This window comes from Ostrinia furnacalis, unplaced genomic scaffold (genome assembly GCF_004193835.3).
Source record: "Ostrinia furnacalis isolate ACB-3 unplaced genomic scaffold, ASM419383v2 OfSCF2693, whole genome shotgun sequence".
Lineage (NCBI taxonomy): Eukaryota > Metazoa > Arthropoda > Insecta > Lepidoptera > Crambidae > Ostrinia > Ostrinia furnacalis.
In genome coordinates, this window is record NW_021132932.1 from 1 (window position 1) to 24,375 (window position 24,375).

General features: G+C 37.9%; 2 protein-coding genes across 2 annotated transcripts; both read right to left on the minus strand.

The window, feature by feature from the left end:
• Positions 1-7: 7 nt before the first annotated feature.
• Positions 8-9,561, minus strand: LOC114356154 (beta-TrCP-like). Its single transcript, XM_028309269.1, has 6 exons — positions 9,553-9,561; positions 7,369-7,477; positions 6,348-6,534; positions 2,402-2,537; positions 1,689-1,817; positions 8-346 (listed from the first exon to the last, which is right to left on the minus strand). Exons 1-6 carry the CDS (start codon positions 9,559-9,561, stop codon positions 56-58), a joined length of 861 nt encoding a protein of 286 aa, XP_028165070.1. The 3' UTR covers positions 8-55.
• Positions 9,562-12,329: 2,768 nt separating this feature from the next.
• On the minus strand, positions 12,330-24,027 carry LOC114356155 (uncharacterized). Its single transcript, XM_028309270.1, has 12 exons — positions 23,882-24,027; positions 22,982-23,109; positions 22,239-22,366; positions 20,306-20,409; positions 19,705-19,785; positions 19,181-19,313; positions 18,700-18,803; positions 18,379-18,429; positions 17,731-17,904; positions 15,856-16,026; positions 15,340-15,426; positions 12,330-12,479 (listed from the first exon to the last, which is right to left on the minus strand). The coding sequence occupies exons 1-12, from the start codon at positions 23,951-23,953 to the stop codon at positions 12,330-12,332; spliced, it is 1,383 nt and encodes a 460-aa protein (XP_028165071.1). The 5' UTR covers positions 23,954-24,027.
• Positions 24,028-24,375: the final 348 nt, after the last annotated feature.

Sequence of the window (24,375 nt, forward strand, 5' to 3'; positions counted from 1 at the left end):
AGATGAAGAACCGCCTCGCAGTGGTGTATGAGCGTGTTCAGCATGGCGCCTGTTGTTACGTCCCACACGCGGACTGTGGAGTCGGAGGAGCCCGAGATGATCGATGGGAGGACGAGGGGATCAATGAGGGCACGAGGGGATCACGGCGACACACCTTGCTGCAAGTGACCATCATCCCGCTGCAGAAGCGTAGATGAAGAACCGCCTCGCAGTGGTGTATGAGCGTGTTCAGCATGGCGCCTGTTGTTACGTCCCACACGCGGACTGTGGAGTCGGAGGAGCCTGATATGATGGCGCGCTCGTCGTATTGTAGGCAGAGGACGGAGCCCGTGTGCCCTTGGAGCTCCTGAGAAATAATAATAATAAATAAATACTCTTTATTGCACACCAAAAAAACAGAAAGAAAAGGAACACATAAGAAATATTTGAGACTAGTATACACCGAGAGAAGGTAAAAGGTGTTTATTATAGAATCAAAACTCATTGGTCAAAACCACTTTTGACTGCAAAAATCAGTCAAATTCAAATTTCAAATATTATTTAATTTGTGATATTAAACAAGAGTCAGGCGGTTATCACACTGCACCGCGCACCGCCGCGGAGCGCGTGATTTTCATATAAAAAATTATAATAAAAATAAACTTTTTTAAAAACAAGCTTTTATTCTGAATCTCGAAAGTTTGTATCGCGCATGGAATTTATTCCTCTTTTTCTCTGTTTGCGCTACAAGCTTTCGAGATTCAGAATAAAAGCTTGTTTTTAAAAAAGTTTATTTTTATTATAATTTTATTTTACACTTTTTAGTTATATCTTAATCTCAGGACCCTGAACATTATCTAACACTAAAATGTTCGAAAAGACAAATCCAACGAACCCAAATTCGATGAGTTTCCGCCGTTTTGTTTAGGAGTTCCTATAGCCACCTCCCGACTCCATCATCAGACCAGCTCAATGGTACCATAATATTGCATTGTCATCGTACTTACATAAGTATACCAAATTTCAGCTCAATCGGTTGAGGAGAACTGGTCTTAAATTCAGTTGCAAGATTTGTCCCACACATACTAACAAGTGAAGTCAATATAAAGCTTGTAATAATAAAATCACGCGCGCGGACGCGTTGTCAGTGTGAAGTGCCGCGCGTGTTTTCTATACAAACTGAAGTACTTGCATACAATAATTAAATCTGTCGCCCCGCGCTCCGCGGCGGAGCGCGGCGCAGTGTGATAACCGCCTAACAGTTAAAACCACTTTTGACTGGACAAATCAGTCAAAAGTGATATAGATGAACTACACTGAACTGTCCTTTATTTGACACTGACAGAGGGGCCACCGTCAATAGCGGATCGCTAGTTCCGACTTTTGCCACGGTGGAAACCATATAGTTGCACGAAGATGGTGGCGCCCTTCTGTCAATGTCGTCGGTGGGACATTTCAGTGTAGTTCATCTATATTGACAAAGGGCATCAGTCAAAACCACTTTTGACTGATTTTTGTAGTCAAGTGGTTTTGAAGGATTACTAATTTTTGGCCAAAAAACGTTTCCCAAATTATCACATCGCAAACAACGTTTCGCAAATTTTCATTTCGCAAACAACTTATTGCAAATTTTCAAACTTTTTGTACTGAGACTACAAAAATATTGAACTCAAATGGTAATGATATCAATCATAGACAATCAGCCTTACCTTGACACACTGTAAAGTTTTCCTGTCCCATATTTTGATGGTGTTGTCTCTGAGACCAGAGACAATTTTGTTGTCGTCGTATTGTAGGCAATACACGCCTTTGGAGTTTTCAGATCTGCAATTTATCCTCTGTGGACAAAACGTACAATTTTTAGCACATAGGTTCCTGAAATAAAGGTTCAAGAGCTAAAAGTGCTATGGAGAGGGCTATGCTCGGTGTTTCTTTACGAGATCGAATTAGAAATGAGGAGATCCATAAACGAACTAAAGTCGCTGACATAGCCCGACGGATTAGCAAGCTGAAGTGGCAATGGGCAGGGCACATAGTACGCAGAACTGACGGCCGATGGGGCAGAAAGGTTCTGGAGTGGATCTACCGGAAAACGCAGCGTGAGACGTCCACCCACAAGGTGGACCGACGACATCATAAAGGTAGCAGGAAAGCGCTGGACGCAGGCCGCTACCAATCGGGTAACATGGAAAGCATTGGGGGAGGCCTATGTTTCCAAATCGGATTTTATAAAATTTATTTTGTATGAAAATTTAAAAAATAAAATGATGATATCATATTTCTGACTACACCATACCATTTATATGCCCATGTTAACATGGGCTAGTATCGGCTCATATATCCATTTACCTAACACCCTGTATAATATTCTATTCCAGAAATAAAATGTGTGTGGCCTAAGAATAGAAGAAGTGTAACAGACCTGCAAGTTGTGTCTTCCCATCCGCCAGTTGTCCTCGATAGATCGTATGTCCTGTATGATTTTGGGGTAGAGTTGCCTGTAGAAAGAGTGGGACGGATGCTGGCAGCCCGGCTTCGGCTTGAACAGGTATTGTATCCTGAAACAAAGACACTCAATATAGGCTACAATAATGAAATGACATTTTGACTTATTGTAACAATTTGACATATAAAAATAATTAAGGCTGCATAGGGCTTCCCAGTTCACACCAGTAACGAGCCCACTAAGTGAGTTAAAATGCGACATTCTTACTCGTAGTTTCAATGCTCACCAGTTGGCGCCACTGTCTTAGCCACTAGCAAGTAACAGGACTTTAGTAGCGCCAACTGGCGGGAATAAATGCGAATGCGAACCACTACACTTTATGGAGTATAATAGGTATTTCTGCTCTACCTATTTTTTTATATCTTTCTTTCTTTTTTATATCTTAAAATCTGTCACTTTGTTCCTAGCAATAGTCATCTCAATCAACTAATATCAGCCTGCCATTTCGATTCCAAATCCGACCTTCGTTATTCCTACGCCACTGCATCTTTTGCTAGAGCAATAGCGACCTAATGACGCTAGCTACTAGATCTAAACTAAACTCGCTTTCCTCTCAGTACCAGGTCCGCACTTTCGTCCCGCCATGTCTCTACACTTTCTCTCTTTCCATTTGTCACTTCAACTAGCAGTATGTGGTAGAGCAATAGCGACCGTATCTTGCTAGAAATAAGACGCAAACTCGCTTGTTTCACGACTCCATGTTCGAACTTTCGTTCTTCCCATTTAAGACACTTCAACCAACGAGATATGCCAGAGCAATAGCGACTGTATCTTCCTAGCAATAAGACGCAAACTTGCTTGTCTTTTGTTCCCGCGTCCGCACTTTCGTTCTACTCTACCTGCCAAAGTAACCTCGACCTTATCCCCTCGCAATAAGACTCACCAGCCGCGCCGCTCGGCCAGCCCGCGCCACAGCGAGTCGGATCCACACTTTCGCTCTGTCATTTGTTTACATCAAGTGACTAGAGCAATAGCGACCTTGCGTCCCTAGGAATAAGACGCAAACTCGCTTGTCTCTCGCTCCCGCGTCCGCACTTTCGTCCCGCCCATGTCTCACTCCACCTGCCAAAGTAACATCGACCTTATTTCCTAGCAATAAGACTCACCAGCCGCGCCGCTCGGCCAGTCCGCGCCACAGCTCGGTGCGCACCTTCCGCTCGACCAGCTTCTTCCACAGCATGCCCTCAGATATGACGCGCTGCCACTCGCGGCACACTATGATAGTAGTGGCAGAGAAAAAGTCACCTTATCTCCCTAGCAATAGAGTCTCATTGATTCAACTCACCAGCCTGCCATGGCCATCTTGATTTCTCTTGCATCAGCTGCCAGAGCAATAGCGAGCTTATATTTCTAGCAATAGAGTCTTAATCAACGCACGAGCCTGTCATCATGATTCTAAACCCACACTTTCGTTCTTCCCATTTCTGTAATTTCAACTGACGCCTGGTGCCAGAGAAATAGCGACCCTATGTCCTTAGCAATAGAGTGTCATTGATTCAATTCACCAGCCTGCCATGGCCATCTAGATTTCAAACACACACTTTCGCCTTACCCATGTCTCTAGCATCAGCTCACGGGGTGGAAACGCCATAGTGTTTGACAGATGGTTAGTCAAATGTCATTTCTAGGAGCATCCACATAATCTCAGCAAACATAGCCTGTAGGATTGGGCCAATTAAAAAAAAAAAGAGCATCCTTTACGTCAACTGTCATTTTAATGACATTGACAGGACAGTATCCACTCATTCATTCGCTGATTTTGCTCGCTCATTCAATCAATCATTCATTCACTCAATTCTTTTCGAAATTCCGAGAAAAAATCTTGATTCCGAAATATTCGGAAATAAAAGCAAACAAATAATGGTCATTTTACCGTATTTACATTGTTTACCGTATAAACAAGATGGTTTCTTATTATCACCAAATGCATCGTGACTGGTTGCTCGTCCACCAAGTCCAGGGTTTTTTCTCTAGCACGTGATGAAGCATTGCAGGCTCTAAGGATACAGTACCTCCTGCCTGCAAATCCTTTATCAGGAACTATGACAAAGGAGCAACTTCGTCAAAGAAAGGCAAGTCATATTTTTAGGTTATTAAACAACCTTCCAAATTGCTATAAAATTTGCTGCAATTTCCCTAGGACTGAACTGACTGATTTTTGTTTCAGGTCTGCCAATCACATTTTGAGGATAAATAGGTTTTCTTTTATTTTTCTTAAAAACCTACAGTTGATGATTCTGTGAATTAATGACTGTATAGTTTTACTTACTAATAGTATTTCATAGTTTCCTAAGTTTATGGTGCTTACTTATAATTATCGAGTTCAGCGGATGATTTTTTATTCCATTATTATTTTGTAATTTTCCTTACGGAATAAGAAATCATCCGCTTGGTACATTATCTTCGAACGTGTAGATAATTCTAAGATGTACTTCATGTTCAGACTCAAGTGCTCAAAAGATAGGACCACCTTTGTAATTTTGTCGATAGTTGTATGCATTAGTTTTTAAGTTGTATTTTTATGAAATAAATTTTTTAATAAAACTTATGTATTTGGTTTTTTATTTCTATAAATAATTTGAAATAATAATGTACCCGTACCGTTATTGGTGCGGTAACGTTACTCGTTATAAAATATATTAAAGCGGTACTGCAACGTCGCTAAGGCAGTCGTTATTAAAAAGTTACGATCTTTTTTTTTTTTTAGCGCTACCCAATGGAAGTCCATAGATGCCGGAACTTTTACTATGAACGGACCAATCATAGGGCCGTTTCCTATCTGTCCCTGTCTCATCTGTGCATCAGCTGCCAGAGCAATATAGACCGAGTGTCCTTAGCAATAGAGTCGCATTGATTCTCAACTCACCAGCCTGCCATGGCCATCTTGATTTCTCTTGCATCAGCTGCCAGAGCAATGTCGACCTTGTGCCTCTAGAAATAAGACGCAAACTAGCTTGTTTCTCGACTCCATGTTCGAACTTTCGTTCTTCCCTGTTAAGTTACTTTAAACGGGCGACATCTGACAGAGCACTAGCGACCGTATCTCCCTAGTAATAAGACGCAAACTCGCTTGTCTTTTGTTCCCGCGTCCGCACTTTCGTCCCGCCCATGACTCACTCCACATGTATCAACCTTATTCCCTTGCAATAAGACTCACCAGCCGCGCCGCTCGGCCAGCCCGCGCCACAGCGAGTCGGTGCGCACCTTCCGCTCGACCAGCTTCTTCCACAGCATGCCCTCAGATATGACGCGCTGCCACTCGCGGCACACTATGATAGTAGTGGCAGAGAAATTGTCACCTTATATCCCTAGCAATAGAGTCTCATTGATTCAACCCAGCCTGCCATGGCCATCTTGATTTCTCTTGCATCAGCTGCCAGAGTAATAGCGACCTTATATCCCTAGCAATAGAGTCTTAATCAACGCACGAGCCTGTCATCATGATTCTAAATCCACACTTTCGCTCTTCATATTTCTGTAATTTCAACTGACGCCTGGTGTCAGAGAAATAGCGACCCTATGTCCTTAGCAATAGAGTCTCATTGATTCAATTCACCAGCCTGCCATGGCCATCTAGATTTCAAATTCACACTTTCGTCCTGCTCAGTCTCTAGCATCAGCTGCCAGAGCAATATAGACCGAGTGTCCTTAGCAATAGAGTCGCATTGTATCAACTCACCAGCCGGCCATGGCCATCTTGATTTCTCTTGCATCAGCTGTCAGAGCAATGTAGACCTTGTGCCTCTAGAAATAAAACGCAAACTCGCTTGTCTCTAGCTCCCACGTCCGCACTTTCGTACCGCCCATGTTTCTACTCCCTGCCACTGCAATATCGACCTTATGCCCCCGCAATTAGACTCACCAGCCGCGCCGCTCGGCCAGTCCGCGCCACAGCGAGTCGGTGCGCACCTTCCGCTCGACCAGCTTCTTCCACAGCATGCCCTCTGATATGACGCGCTGCCACTCGCGGCACACCAGCTCCGCCGCGCAAAGCGAGCGAGCGTCGAGGTAAGACAGTATGTTCTCCGCTACGTGGTCTAGGCCTTTTTCTGTGGGAGAAAATATTTAATGTTATCTTCAAGTGTTCAGTGAAGCATGTTTATATGGACAGCGTACAGTAGAGGTTAAACTATATTCATGAGATTTTCACTGACTGTAAAACTCGATTTTAGTAGCTTTTAAACCAATAAGTTTATGATCTGTAAGTTGGGATGTTTAGAGTCCAAACTGAATGGTTTATATTTCCAGATGCAATGGAATAATACTATTTCTGTCGAGAGTTCCGGCAAAGCAGGATAGGGCCACCCAAAGTGAGAGTAGATGTCTTAAGAGTCGACTTAGGGACAGCGAAACATCAGTGGCCTAATTCACGTATTTTGACAGCCAAGATCTCGATGACGTTCAGAAGTCGATCCATTGAAAAACAGTTCTAAATCCGTATTCACAAGGGTCATTTTGATAGAACGATTACTCGATAGGATCGCAACTTAGTGTTTTGTTGTCGTTGGTTTTTTTACGTGAATAAGGCTACAAGCCTCCCCAACCCGTTTGGCCAGCATTGGAATTGTAAGCCAAATCCTGCCTTTGCCTCTGTTAAATTAGAGGGTCGCGCTCCAGCAGTCGAGACTATAGTCCGGTCGCCGAGCACGTAGAATTTCGTCCAATGACCCCAAGCTACCCATCCCATATTGCTGTCGCGACTGTACAAAAATGGCACTTTTTGATTGCTTCAATAATCGAAACCCTTCATAAAGCAAAGCAATTACATAGAAAAAAATGCCGGAGAATACATAAATTACAACTGTCACGTTTCGTCTAGGAGCTTTTGGCTTAAAAGCATACATTCCCAGGTCTAGATACTAGACCATGATAGTCATACTTACTTGGAAGCATACTGATGAAGTCCCTCTGAAGCATCGGCTTGAGGTAGGCGTTGATGTGGCCGTGTTGGTAGTGACACATACGAGCGAGCAGCTGCTCGACGAATTCAACCTGAAAACAAATATCTAGGTAAGATAATATTAGGAGATAGATATAGTTTTAGATTGTAATTCACCAATAGGCTAGTTTTATTACGAACTAGCTGACCCGGCGAACTTTGTTCCGCCTTAATAGCAATAAATAAGCAGACTTTTTTTTATTTCGAACGGGATAAAAAGTATCCTATGTCCTTCTCCTGGCTCTAAACTACCTCCCTGACAATTTTCAGCTAAATCGGTTCAGCCGTTCTTGAGTTATAAGCGAAGTAACTAACACGACTTTCTTTTATACAACGTGTCCCAAAATTCAAGGATAAGCCGGCGCCGCAGGGTGGACATAGTCATGACTACTTTAGGAAAAATAAGAAAAAAAATCTGACTCGATTATTTTTTAAGTTACACAATAAATTATGAAATTCGTCGAAAATTGACACCCCTTATGATATTTTACATTACCACGACTACAATTTTTCAAATACTTCAGTTTTTTTGTTTGTATCGGCAACTTAAGTAGTGCTGCTGTCCACCCCAATTCTTAAAACCCTCAGAACCCTTGCAGTTTTTACCCAAAAGTTAATCAAAATATGATATTTCCTTAAAATTTTGAACGATTTTTACTTACACTCCACTTTGACTCGTCGTTTTGTTAAAAAACAGTATAAACACTACTGCGGCAAGTTTTTTATAAAGTTGACGCAACTATCCAAGATTCCGAAATGGTATAATACTCTAAGAAAACTAGTCGCAAAAAAGATATGCGTACCATTTTTACAAGCACTGCGCTTGTTAGTTAGTATGGGATAAATCTTGCAACTGAATTTAAAACCAGTTCTCCTTAACCAATTGAGCTGAAATTTGGTATACTTGTGTAAGTACGATGACAATGCAATATTATGGTACCATTGAGCTGGATGGAGTATGGAAGTGGCCATAGGAACTCTTAACGAAACGGCGGAATTACATCTAGTTTGGGTTCGTTGGATTTGTCTTTTCGAGCACTTTAGTGCTAGATGATGTCCAGGGTCCTGATGATGAATTTTTTCTATTTTTTTAGTCAGTTTAAATGTTTATTTATTTTTTTTACTCATTTTCTTTTCGAAGCCCCCGTGACCATTTTCTCGACCAACACCTTAAGAGAAATGGTGGTGGCTGAAAACCAGCGCTGTCTAGGGCAGGTAGTCCTTGGCGGCACATGCTGAGCCACCTCCATTTGCTTTTTCTTTTAGCATAAGTTATTTTAAGCTTATAATGTAATTTTGTTTCTTGTAATTCCTTTTATGTTTAAAAAGCAATAAACGTTTTTATTATTATTATTATTATTATTATTATTCAGGACTGCCCAAGATTTTAATCAACAAGACTTAGCCATAATATAGTTTGCCAAATTTACAACATTGACCCATTCAATTTCCAACAAATTATAACTAAGCAAGATTCTATAACAACATTTACCACCCACATTTTTAAACATAGTTAGCAACCTAAAATCTTTCAACAATTAAAATTCTAAATCACGTAGGAGAGAGCAACGCGTATACCGATAGCGCCGCGCTCTCCCTGAAATTCAAAATGCCCAAATTAAAAAAAAAACACAAATAATATTAAAATACTCCGTAAAAGAAAATAATAATATAACACCTAATGCTATTAATCCCAACACTACGAGAATTGCCAAGTCATTTCATGTCCATTTCACAAATAACCAAATATTACCACATCAATCAATTTATGACTTGCAAAAATGTGGCTCACTAATAACCTCTGTAGTCAAGTGAAACTGGCTAACTAAATAATATGTAATACAATTATAGAAATAAAGTTAGCTTATTTATTATTTCAGTGGATTTCTAGTTACCTACCTACCACTAACACTACCAAATGGTACACATTTTCGCGATGTTGCATTCTTAGTGTTGTGCCTTTAAAACTTATCGTAGATATCAAGACATTTTATTCAAGAGTTTCTTTGTTGCGGGTAAAAATAAAGATTCATTTGGTTTTCCTATTCATTTGTGATTAGTATTTTTGTAACTGATGCTATCATATGCATTCACGAGATTAAGTAATAATGTAGGTCACCGAACTAACCCCCACCATTGTGCAGAAAATCCTAAAGCAGGATTTAACTATACAGGACTAGCAATAAAACTTGCAGAAGTTGACTTTCACAAGCTGTTTACTACTGCGTAAATAACTGTGACAAGCCAGCTTTTGCAAGTTTTACACAGTGGTAATAGCTCGTGGAAGTCAACTTCTGCAAATTTTATAGCTAGTCTACACCTCGCATTACATTGTGACAGACAAAGAGTCATCAACCCGAACATTAAAATCGTAGCATAAAACACACCTTTTACAAAAAAAAAGTCCATAAAAAAATGCACAAAATTAAATGTCTCAAATTAATGTACGAACTGTGTTTGAGGTTTTTATACTTAGCATACGATAACGATTATTCAGCCGTCGATAGCTCATCAACACTAGAGAGTTGAACAAACATCTCTAGAAGTAATATCAGCGCTGTACAAACGCGCAGTCATGTTCAGCCGAAATTGCTGGGATGCTGCCTAAAGCAATACTTTGAGCTAAGCGAAGCAGCTTCGTCTTAAAGCATCCAAATGGTGCCTAAATAAATATCAACTTGGAGATATTTTCACATATTTTCGGTACTTTATAGAGAGACTTTTTAGTGTTCCACAGACTTTTGTTTTTTATAGCTCCCTAAGCCAATTTTGAAATATTCATTCCTAGAAGATTTACCAGTAACGCTAAGCCTAGGCGCAGACCACCAACTTTTAGTTGTCCGATAGTTGGACCCGATTCTAATTTGTATGAAGAATCGACCGACACCAAATCGGTGTAATGTGCGCAACTGCGCACTTTCATACATCTTCATACTGATTAACAAACAACCCAACCAGACCCAACTATCGGCCAACTAAAAATAGGTGGTCTGCTCCTAGGCCAGGGATGGCGAACCAATGGCACGCGTGCCATTGATGGCACGCGCCACAATATTTAGGGCACGCCCACCTATCACAAAATTCTCTATAAAATAATGAGTTTTATATAAGGGCTATCGTATTTGCCCTCATCAGTTAGTGCCACTGTAGAGTAAGGTTTTTTTCGGAAAAAGGGCACGTTGGTACATAAAGGTTCGCCATCCCTGTCCTAGGCTAAGGGTTGTTATCCGCAACGTCATATTATGCCGACGAAAGATTTGCCAATTAAACTAAGTATTTACTCGTACCGATTAACGATTACTCTATTGGTTGTAACTTCGAATAACTTTGCACCGAAATTATTGTTGTTTAAAATAAAGTCGAAGAACGAGTCGATTAAATTCCCAATCAATGATGCAACATAAAAATGAAACTGTAAATTAGCTATTTTTAAGGCTAAGTTACACCACCTAACTTTGACGACAACTATAACGAAAACTAATGTTTTTTGTTCAAGTAAGATGGTGCAATCCATCTTTAGTTTTAGTTAAACAGAGATTACTCGTAGGTAGGGTTGCCATCCGTCCGGGTTTCCCCGGACTTGTTCTAGTTTAGAGGGCGTCCGGTGAGCGTCCGGATGGGGTTTCATTTGCTGTCCGGGTATAAAAAAATTAAGTCATAGGCCAATGCCGGTCGAAGTTCTATAAAAACCTGTTTAAATAACCAAAATCCGGGGTTTTCACGCATCTTGTCATGGTTACCAAATTGTGAAATGTGATTGGAAATCCCGATTTAAGACTTAACGAGGCGATAATATATAAATCCCCATAAACCGTCACGAGATTGATTGAATTTATTAGAATTTTAAATTTACTTCACCTCGAGCAAAAGCCGCTATAAAATTAATAATTGCCTGCAAATGGTTTAATAAGTACGTACTTGAACTTTATGATGATAAGAATCAAATCACCTCAAAAATCTCACAATACTTATTTACACTCGCGAGCAAAAATATGGAATCACCCTATTTATTCCGAGCGATCATAAGAACTAAATGACTAATAGAAGATCAATAAAAATGGCACCATTTTAAAGGTGATATTATAAACTTTAAATTGATACCATAGATACATACAATACATATTCATTCAGTTCTTAAGACCGCTCGGAACACAAAGGGGTGATTCCATACTTACTTTTGCTCGTAAGTATAGTTATAAAAATGGTGAAACAAGTAGTAGTCTTAAGCAACAAAACAATAGATAATCTAAAGCAATCTCAGGAAATTTTGCACAAATTCACATGCCAGCTGCGCTGGTGAGATAAGCTGCACCTCTTTAACTTAAGACCACATTTATTGTAGGTACTACAAATTATCTCTGTGAATAAATAATTCTTTGAGAGTAACGTAAAAAATAAACGTTTGATTTTCTTGCCGTATCATTGAAGAAAAAAATCTATATCAATATAATATTTAATCATTAAAACACATACAAAAAAGCCTACATTTAATACAGATAAAACTTGTTTAAACAAAGTTTTTTGGAAGGATTTTTTCTAGATTTTGATAAGACCATACCTGGAGAACCGACGAAATCAAAGTAAATGTGCTCTTAAACGAAAACTTTGCTTAATGGACTGACGACTTCAAGAAGATAGATTAAAACAGCCGAATGAAAACAAGTGGGAGAGCGTAGCGGCTACGTAATGACAGTTAACTTTCCCCCGGGACAAACTTGACCTTCACTGGTTGGGTTTTTATTGACGGTTAATCTGTAGATCCTGGCTACATAGGAGTTGCAGCGGTGGGAAAGAAAGGTGGGAATAGTCCCGTACTCTGCGGCGTTCTTTAGAGTCCGGAGGTCCATTCAACGGTGGATAGCCACTGGCTAAATTGATATTGATGACTGATTGTGAAATTTTATTTTACACATTCTTCTTTTCGTTCTCATATCTGACCTCCGAAGACGCGTCTGACGTCACACTTGGATATTTGATATTGAGCGAGTATTTTTTAGCTTCGGCCTTGTAAATCATGTAGCGACTCAAAGGGCGAGGCGCTTGTGATCCGATGTACTGTGAAAGAATAAACTTAAAATAAATTAATAGTTTAAAAAACTAAAAACACGCTTTTAATTACTGCACTAAAAGACTCGATGCCAGTTTAGGAGTTCCTATGGACACCTCCCGACTCCATCATCAGGACCCTGGACATCATCTAACACTAAGTGCTCAAAAAGACAAATCCAATGAACCCAAACTCAATGAATTTCCGCAGGTTCGTTTAGGAGTTCGTAATGGTCGAATATTGTAGTGTCATCTATAGTCTATCCAATATAGCTTGATTAGAATGACAGCTATCAAACGAATGTGACTAGTGCTGGGTATGTTTCGTACGGTTCACATAGATGTATCGATAAGTTCTTTATTTATTCATAAAAATGACAATTATAATTTAAGACAGTAAAATTTTAAATTCATGTCAAGGCGCGCAAGGGCGTACAACCTAAGTCGTAGTCATTATCATCAGTGTTCTTCAGTGGTTTTTTCCTCTCGCTAGAGGGGCGGTGGGCATCTCTTCTAGAGCAACGGTGCTATGAATACCCAAAAAAATACCGGTGATTGATTTCCAATGTTTGATTATTTAAGAATGAAACGTTTTTTGGTTTTTAATAGTGAACATTTAGATAAACGTATAACTTGACTTAAATATGTTAAAAAATTAGTTAGAAATTTTTTTTGTTAAATATGTTAAAAAAATAGTTTTAATTTAATATGACATTTGTCGATATGTCCCATCACTAACATTTTTGTAACTCGAGATAACCTTGTAGAGACGTCGTTAATACTCTAGCTCGATTTTTATAATTTCGAATTAGGGTAAACCAGAGAGTGATTGCCCACTGGTAGTGATTGCCCGCTTTAAGAATAATATTGTCAGGTGCTGACTTTGAATCACTCTAGTTAAATTTGAATTTACCTACTAAGTAGATGGCTTCGAGATCAATCTACAGTAGATTTAAAATTTACAATAGGAAACACTAAAAAACAGTTATGGCGGATTTTGTCAAGACGGGTGAAAATGTTACTCAAACAGGTAAAGACTTTAACAATTTTACTAAGGAATTACTTGCTTAGAGGTTAAATTTTTTTTGCAAGTTATTTAATATTCAACTAATGGTGTATAGTCATGATGAAATTATAAGTGTTTTCTCCATTATCAATGAAAATAACTGATTAAATTTGATTTCTAACGGTCATTTTAAGGGTGGGTAATCACTGCACGTAAATCTGTATATTTTTAGTTATTGCCCACCATCATTTCAGTTATTGCCATATGTTAATGTATAGTTATTGCCCAGGGCAATTATTATTAGAGTGTTGCCACCATGCAGTAGCAGTGTTTAAGTTGCTCATTGCTAGACTTGTTTTGCAATTTACAGGCATAAATATTGAAATGGCTTTTAATGTTTCATTTTCAGTATGCCAAAGACTCCAAAAGTTCAATATAGCATAGAAAATTTGCAAAAAGCGATCGAAGCTATACAACATGTATCCAACAATTTATCTACAAGATAAATTGCTGAAAAATATGGTTTGGCTTGAAAAAATTTATAAAAATTCAAACGCAAATACAAAAAAATGAAAATCCTACGTTAAATCTACTAGTGAAAATGATAATTGTAAGGAAATAGATACAACTTTAGGGAAGAATAACCAACAGCTAATTAAACATTCTGAGCAACCACTTTAACTGATATCAAAGAAGATAAAAAATAAATACATATAAAATTTACATATAAAATTCAAATTTTTGCGTCATCTATGTTTTGAAGTAGATGATTCTGTCTCTACCGATTCTGACTCATCAACATCAGCTCAAGAAATATTTGATAATATAGTTAATAAGGCCAATCGCAATTTATTTTGAAATTTTGAAGACTGTACTATTAGAATTTAAGTTTAACGTTTTGTTTTGTTTATTTAAAGCCTATTTTGTCATTTTAAAATTGATTATTTTGTTTTAAGATACTGGGCAATTACTGTGCTTTGATGTGGGCAATTAGTGTAAGTAATGGGCAATGACTGTACTTTTTGGAAGATTTTAAATTTATTTCAATATTTTCTAAGTTACGTAAGTTTTAACTAAAAACTGTTAATATTCTGTTTAACAGTTTATTGAGTTATAAGAAAAAAGTCATAAATGGTCGATTATTAAAATACTTTCTTTAATTTTTCATCTCAATGTGTTTGAAATCATTAAGTGGGCAATAGCTATACGGTTTACCCTACTACTTATTGGTGTAATTTAACGCTGCATTTACACGAAATTAACATTTTTATTGGAAGCACTGCCGTCGAAAACATTGTTTGTAGGTCAGACGTAAATTATTTCTTGTCCGCCAATATTTAGCTCTCATTGATCGCTACTACAATGTTATGTCGTTACTTTTGATGGCAGCTGTCATTCTAATCAAGCTATATTGGATAGACTATAATCTACATTTGGTACTTTCGGCCAAATCGGATTTTAATAATTCATTTTTCGAAGCATAGCGTAAGTTTTCTGAACGTGTGCCATGGAGCTTATCTTAGTATCAAAATAATGACGTAGGGTTTCTACGGTCCCCTCTCGGACTGTTACCTTGTCTCAATACGTAATAATTTTGGACAGTGTGCTTACCATGAATTTACGTTAGGTGTGCTCGCTAGCGAGTGCGTCAAAAAAATCTATTCAGATTTTTGTTCTTGAAAGTAGCCGCTGGGGGCGCTGTACAATTTGTCATACATTTAATGACATTTTTACGCAGTCGCTAGCGAGCACACCTAACGTAAACTAATGGTAAGCACACTGATGATAAAAGTTTCGATATTCCATCATAGATGTCAAACAAAATCAACACCTATCTACTTAAAAATAAGTTCGATAACTTACTTCTCTCGAGTCGTATTGCTTCCTCAACTGCCGTATAGAATATTCTGGACCCCAATTCGATTCTGGTACAAGCAAAGATCGCCACGTCTGATAAATAATAGTATAATTAGGGCAGATTTTTCAATCGTCAGATATCTTTTAACTGAAGAATAAACTTGTCATTTTGACACGTTTCCCATACTGAAACTGTCAATAGGTATGCCAAACTTATCCTTCAGTTTTAAAAGTTATCCGGCTTTTGAAAAATCAGGCCTTAATTAATTAAAATTCAGAAATTAAAAGTTCATTCTAAATCATCAAAAATGGTGGCACTTCAGCCTTAGTCTCACACATTTATATTTTTAACGGATACGATTCCCGTTGGTTTCTTGGAGTCGCTTTAATTTTTTTGTTAAAATTAATCGTAAGAAAATAGCACTTATCTAATACCTACTGTACAGGGTATCAAATGCACAACAGGGTATCAAACAGCTATAATATTATGAGTAAAAAATATTCTATATTACACAATCTTACCTTTTTATAAAAATACAAATTTTTAACAGCCGCATACAATATCCCGATGAATAAGAAAATGCCTATGCTGACGTCGAAATAATAATCGAGATGGTCTGGATACACATTGTCATCGTTCTCGATATACTTCATCCAGTTAGTGTTGAATTTAAGTAAGATGTATAATTTCCACTGGAAACATATTTGAAACTTTAATCTTAAATATGGTTTAACACTAGAAAGGCCGCCGTCCCATTTTTGTCCCACTCGCGAGTTTGATCAGCTCTAACTTTTTTATTTTTCAACGAAAGTCCATGAAACTTTTTGACTTTTTCTGATTTATTGAATTTTATCATTTTTTAATGTTTTTGATAATATAACATTAATAGAAAAATTTTTAAAATCGGTTTTACCTAGAAGCGCCACTGGGTCAATTTTGTCCCACCCTGGTATTTGCCACAATAATTCGATGAAGAGTCCTTTTTTCGAGGAGATACGAAAGTGGAGAGGTGAGGAGAGTTTAGGTGACTCGTGACAATGCAGAAATGTAAATATATATATTGTACTAGTTTTTGCCTGTGACTTCACCCGTGAGAAATTAAGTTTATCATAGAAAGACCTAATTTCTTGACACTTATCGTTGCTTTTTGACCAAATAACTGAACATTATTCTAAATTATAGCCTATATTATGTTATTCTGAAGTATTAACAATAAAATTGCAAAGTTTTATTAAGATCGGCTTAGTATTTTTTGCGTAAAAGAGTGAAAAAACATCCATCGATCTAACCATGAATCCATACTCACTTAGTTCAAGTTCCAGGCATATATCCACCTATTCATCCATCCTATCCATTCATCAGTCCATCCATCCTTCAATTCATCAATATTTATTAACTTTTACATTTATAATATTAGTAGGAAGATGGCCTCTAGACATAAGCCAGTTCATACATTGTATGATTTGATACATTTTTAAAATGTGTGACTTATAAAATTTTGAAGATTAAACGTACATAATTTTCATTGTAATTGGTCAAAAACTTAATTGTTTGTGTACAGATAACAGAAAAATAACCATACCTATAGAAATTCCTAAACACATAGTACACCAGATAGACAAAAAACCATACAAAAAAACTTTGTGCAAAATGTGCACTATTATTTTTAAGATATTTATTTTTTCTTTAAAAATAATAATGACTAGTTAAAGTAGTAATTTCATGATTTTAATACAGTATACCACCACGTAATATGTGACTATTTTTAAATGAAACCAAAAATATCTAAATTTTAATAATTCCAAATTAAAATTGAATACATTTATATTTTTAAAGAATTAAGTACATATTGTTTTAACCACATAGATAAACCTTTTTTTAAGGATACTACAAATAGTTTTAACCATAATATTCATGCCTGAAACTTAAAAAATGTTACAAAATACATGCTGGGACAAAATTGACCCAGCGGCGCTTTTAGGGGGGTCGTAATCTTCGGCACTTCTAGTGTTAAAATCTACAAATCCTTTTTTGAATAAATATGACAAAATAAACTAAAATATGTACTTTTTAGGCCCGGTTTCCACAAAAGCGGTGCGGAGCAGAGAAGTGTGTTGGAGAACCAATCAGATTTTATTATTTCCACTTCTTCTCTCCGCTCCGCGTCTAAGGCGGATCAAAGCGGAGCAGAGCGGAGAAGTATTGGGTCATCAAATGTTTCTATAGAATTTGACAGAGGAGCGGGCGCGGTGTGAAGTTAAATGCGGAAAAATGTTTTGAATAACCAATCTGATCTCATTATTTGAACATCTCCTCTCCGCTCCGCTATCTTAGTGGAACCCGGGCTTACGTCCCAATCCTCTAGTAGCTAAGAAAAAGTCAAAAGCTAATTTTACCGCAAAATACAAAGGCACTCCTTTCAAGTTATAAAGCCTCATTTGCGTCGGAATGACTCCGGTGTAAAAGGTGATATCGTTGATCAGTCGGCCCAGTGGGTACATGAAGAATATCACAAATATCTCCAGCAGGGTGACCACGTGTTGAGTGTACACATAGAATCCTATCCTGGACTAAAATATAATAAAAATCCACGATAAAGGATTTGCCACACTGAATGCGTTCTGAGGGCAGCGGTCAGGTTAAAGGAACGCAACCCGCATTTTGACCTGTGGCCTAATTCACGTATTCTGTAATAGACAAAATGTCGTTTGACTATTACAGAATACGTGAATACCGCGAAGGCATGATCGAATAGGCCTAAATATGAAATCGAAACAAAATCGGGCGATTAATACGTGAATACGAAAAGTGACTTCAGCGATGAAATCGCTTGCATGTCGTTGAAGTTTTGATACGTGAATTAGGCCACTGACTGCTGCCTGCAGAACGTATCCAGTGTAACTAATCTTTACTACAGGAAACAGATCCTCAATATAGAGCATGGTATCTTGTATTTTGCCTAAAAAACTTACTTCGTGTGTGGAAAGATAAAATACGACAATCCCCAATATAAAAAAGATAAATGACACAAAAAGTCGTTTTGCCACACGCCACTCACAAACGATGGCTTCTATTAAGCATTGGGAGGTAATAACCTGAAAGTAATAAAAAAATAAAGTAAATTACGAAAACATTCAAACAAATAGTGACTGAGTTTCTTGCGCTGCTTGTTCTCAGCACTGGCCCATTTACTGTCCCGAAGCAGTGGTAGGGTTAGTACTGGGACGTGTAAAAGTGCTTTTTTAAAGGCTACTTGCAGAAATTAGTGGACAATAGAAGCGTAATGTTGCATACATTACGCTACTTCATGTGACTAATTTTTTAAAAAATACATAGTTTTGTAATATTGTATTTATTGTACTTACAACATTTAAAGTTTCCACAATGAAATGAATGCCAAAAAACGTGATTGAAAATAAATCACCCAAGAAAAAGGTTGAAAAGTAAACTGTCCATATTTTAAAAAACTCTTCGTGTACTGAAAAAATATTTAAAAAGAAAATAACAATAAAATTAGTTTAATAACTATATTAAAGATCGTTTCACCCACGAATTTTTGGTTGAGGGAAGCGCAGGGTGCGGGGAGTTTGATCCGAGCAATCCGAGCGTCATTATTGTAGTGTGCGTGTGCACTCATGAATTTTAGCGAGTACCGATAACACTCAAACATCAGCGGAAGAATGGCAGGATGCATCTTCGTGGTTGAAACGATCTACTAGTATAATTTGATTTTTTGGTTCGTTGCGTTTGGTCTCAGGAACTAATCCATTTATTGAGGAGGGCTTTCAGTCATTCCAAATAACACAAAAGCCTAACAGTATGGTATTGGTAATCCTGATAACTCACGAATTTCCATGTCAATCGTCTCTTTTAAAATTGATTGAGAATACTTTTTTACTTTATGCGATAGCAATCCCTTCAATATGCTGTAGATGCCATTTGAAATTAACAATATACTGCTGTCTCTATTCGCGTTAATCTGTAATAAAGATTTTGGGAGTTGATACCATTTTAAATTCCAAAACCTAAATTCATTCGTTCGTTTCAGCCAAATGACGTCCACTGCTGGACAAAGGCTGCTCTTCCAAAGTTTTCCACAATGAACGGTCCTGCGCTGCCCGCATCCAGGCTCTTCCCGCGACCTTTACCAAATCGTCGGTCCACCTAGTAGGAGGCCTGCCCACGCTACGTCTACGCCAAACGCGGCAATGGTAACTTTCGGGTAATTCGATAGCGGTTCGAAGGGTTACATACGAACCAATCACAGAGCTCTATTCAACACTGTGCATTCTATTTGCTGCTTCACTTAAGCAAGCATCGTTTGTGAATACGGGTGTTACAGTGTGTGAAGAATATAACAATAAACATACCTCTTTATTTGTTCTTGAGGTCAAAATGTGTACGATTGGCGGTGTAGCCATAGATAGAGCTATCATATTCAGGTCATTATGCTAAAAAAAATTAAATAATTAGATAGCAAGTGACAACAAAATGTTGCCAGTGTGATACGCGATCATACAAGGGCCGCAACTAGAAGGCAGTTTGGAAGGATATGAATGAATGAATGGTGAACGTATACGGTGATAATAATGATGGTGATACAGCGATCGAATCGGGCAAATCTATACTTCTATACTAATATTATAAATGCGAAAGTAACTCTGTCTTGCTTTCACGCCTAAGCCACTGAATCGATTTTGATGAAATTTGAAATAGAGATAGTTTTAGTCCCGGAAAAGGACATATAATAGTTTTATCCCGGTTTTTGAAACAGGCACGCGCGAGCTTTTTCTGTGACAGACAAAATTTCACACGGGTGAAGCCGCGGGCGGATAGCTAGTGTTACATATAAAAACCCCGGTTTTAGATCTCAACGGATGAGACTTTCACGTAGACACTAAGGGCTGATTTATTATTAAGTAGTAACATACATGGACACAAAAGTAATAACAACAAACAAAACAAACTAACCCACATAAGATCACTTTTGAGCTTCGTAGTCGGATCAACTTCCTGTGACGAGTTGTCATCCTCGAGCTTTACAAATAAATCACGAAGCATTAAATGTGATAATACTATGATAAAAATTATATTCGTAATCCAATGAAAAATGTGATGAATCTGCAAACAAAACGGATAATAAAGAATAGGCATATTTTCTGGATCAAAAAGAAAGAGTTTGAATTGGTCCGTGTCGGTGAACATATCAAAAAATTCTCGAAATGTAATTTTCACTTTTTCAAAGTAATGAAAATTGAAAGAAATACAGCGCGCCAAAGTTCAAAAGAAGAGGCCTGTGACGCCAAGCCTTGCTTAAAAGTGTAGCAGTTTGTGACAAATTACAACACGCGTAATTTACATATTTGATGGTCAAATAAAAATCTGTGTCCAATATTTTTTGAGAATGTTATTGACGGACTAAAACTTTAGTTTCCTCCCTGTAGGTTAAAATATAAAGAACTACGTACCTTCCAAAGCATTTTACTAAACAGCTGACAATAAAATAGGTTTATGAAAATCCACAATATTACAAAATATATGAATGATTGCGATATACGATCGGAGTTCGAGTGAGAAAGCAACGCATATTGTGTTTGTCTGAAAATAAAAATGCCATTATTAGTAATTAAGGCTTGCATCGTGAAGTTACTTCCAAAACTCAATCCTTTGATTGGTTGAGTTACTTTGTTAATGTTAATCATTGAATTTAAAAGAGTCTATATATTGTTTTTCGTTTTCTCAAGCCAAGGTTAAGCAAAGGAACTGTAACCTACTACCATTCTTTTTGCTTCGAAGCCCACAGCCAAGCATAATTTTTGTATTGAACTTGGCTCTTTTTTTTACATTTTATGTTTTTGGTGGGATATTGACAGTATTTTCTTTCTTCTATAACTTTTTATATGACAGAATATAAAAACTGACAGAAAAATTTACTGAACATCAAATTTTTAAACATATTCATTTTTGACAACTACGTACATGAAATAAAACGTCGGGGCTGGGAATGGATAATAAATTTCAAACACTTCTTGCAACTCTTGATATTCTTTCAACGTAACGCATACGCCATACAATCTGACATCTAATCCATAAATATTGTAACTTCCCATATTGATGGGCTCTTTATTATCACACCTGTAAGATTTAAAATGAGACATCAGTGTCTTTAATCTTAGATCTAATGAGTAAAATATACCTACGTATAATACAGGTGTCCAAAAAAGTAGTGTCAAGTCGAACCCAGAGAGCATCACTAGGGCTACCCAAATCACCGTGACTTTTGATAGTTTTCGAGTTATGTTTTTTTTTAAACACACAGGTTTTTGTTTACAATCGTGTTATGGATGTAAATACTTCTGAATCAGCTAGGCTTAGTATTCATCTAATAATAGTTAAAAAAATCTGGCATGTAACTTGACTATTCGCACAGAAATCTTAAACAATCATAATCATAATTCAAAAATTATCGTGATTTGAATAGCCCTAGTGATGTTCTACCTCTGGGCTTCGGCTTGATACTACTTTTTGGGACACCCTGTATATCTAATTGGTTGACCAAATTAAAAAGTTAAATGAGTAAATATTTTTACCTGTGCCAAGGGTTCTTATCCACAAAGCCTCTTATTGTATAGTGAAACAAAAAAATTATAAAATCCATAAAAAGCATTATTTCAAGAAATGCCGTTATAATGAAAATTATGATTACACCTAAAATGCAACGATTTATAAATTGGGATTAAAAGTAAAGATATTGAATTTTCATATAACTTACTTCTTAGTTCAAACATCAATAAAATTCCAACTTATTGGAAGTAAAATTATTTTCCATTTCTAGACAAAAACTAAAATAAATTAGAATTAATAAAGCGAATCTATTTTACATTATTCAATTAATTCAACTAACCATACGCAATAGGGATCATTTTAGGCAAAAAGAAGTGGTGATTGGCTGAATAGGAAGCAAGAAACATGTAAACATAAGTAAGAGGCAGACTTTTGAAGAGCAGGTTCATTAGGTTTTGCCAGAAGAATCTGAAATAATTAAAAGTCCATCCTTCATTTATGTTATCCTTCATCCATAACCCTAGTCCATTCTCCAATAACTGCAATAGCTCCTGTGGGCTGTGCAAAGGCTGGGGATGGTCTTTGGCTACATCCCATGATACAGTCAGAGACTGGATCCAGCATGTGCACCACTTTCACTTTTGTCGATTATTTTACGCTGAAAACGGCCTCTACGTGTTGGATCTGTATCCCCACGCAAGCCTTATAAAGGACCGGGCCACTTTTGACCCGTGAGCTCCTAAGCGTACAAACATAATAATAATACAATTTTAATTATTGCACAATAAAGATGTCCCGATTAAACTGATAAAAAGTCACATAAAAATAGTCAATTAAGAACTTCGTGGGTGAGACACATAGCAAGCAGTCATTACTAAGCCGTTGAGGCAGAAAAGTTCCTGAATTACGATCACGAAAAGGATGATAATATGTGGGCAAGTATTCTGCTTGGTGGACCGATGATATGAGTATTGCGGGATGTGCCTGAATGCAGGCAACGCGGAATAGTCGTTGTGAAAATCTTTGGTGGAGGTCTTTGCCCAGCAGTGGTCGGAATTTGGTTAAAACAACGTTATTACTTACATGTTAAAAGGGTAATATTGTGGGGAGTATATTTGCGTTTTGCTTGCTGCTGTTACATACCCACGGTAGTAAGACAAAGTTTCATGCCACGACGCAGGCACAAATCGTCTGTATGAGCGTGTCTCTTTCTGAAAATAAAATCAATGTAGGTAACTGACGTTAACACCAAGACTGTTGGCGGTTTTGTTACAAGTCAAAATTCTCAGGTCACTTAAGTCCCTAATGCCTTTTTGCACACGTAACGTAAACTGCACTGTCAATGCTAAAATTTGGTCGCAAAATGATTGTTCTTCCCTGCCCTTTCGTCCCTATTTCGGAGAGTCATCCGCCTGGATATGAGCTCCCCTGGCTTACCTGGAAGTCTTTATACATATTATAGACTTCGGACGCAGGTCGGCCGTAGTAAGGACAATCTGTTCAGGTGGGGATTCTCAGATGGTTCAAACGAAGTACCAATGTGGTTGTGTTCCCCAGTCGATGAAGCACATAGTGTCGTGCCCTGCGAGCCCAAACAACTACACACAAAAAGATTTAAACGATTGCTACTGACAACGCCACTCTTGTAGCAGAGTTTTGGGCTGACAATATGTAGGTTTGTTCTTCATCATCATCATCTCAGCCATAGGACGTCCACTGCTGAACATAGGCCTCCCCCATGTTACCCGGTTGGTATCGGCTTGCGTCCAGCGCTTTCCTGCTACCTTTATGATGTCGTCGGTCCACCTTGTCAGCGGACGTCCCACGCTGCGTTTTCCGGTACGCGGCCTCCACTCCAGAACCTTGCTGCCCCATCGGTCGTCAGTTCTGCGTACTATGTGCCCTGCCCATTGCCACTTCAGCTTGCTAATCCGTCGGGCTGTAGGTTTGTTGTCAACACGATAAAAATAAGATGATTTTTACCTCTGGAAAATATTGCAAGTGCTGATCCTGTGGAGTGTACGAGTTGCCGGACTCCCCAGACTCAAATGACATGGCACTGGCCGCTCTCCTTTGCCACTTCGATGTTGTGTCATCATAATTTCTTGTCGTGTCACGTTGGAATTCCATTCGGTCGTCCATTTTGTTTAATTATTATGTATTCTTCACAATTAAAACCGATAAAATATTTCAAGTTATTTATTTTGCTTAATGTCAGATTCAGGCAGACATGACATTATTAGTTTTTATAGTGACAGACATTAGTATTCATCATGAATGAAATGACACGTAATTAAACCTTTGTGAATCTTCTCATAAATCTGTCTGGCAAAGATTGGGAGGGAGAAGCTTATTATGTAAAGGCTATGGATTAAGGCCATAACAACAATGTATGATGATGATGATGATGATGATGATGATTTCGGCCACTTCGACTCCTGACTGCCTTGTCGGCGCTGGTGCGCCCACCAACAACA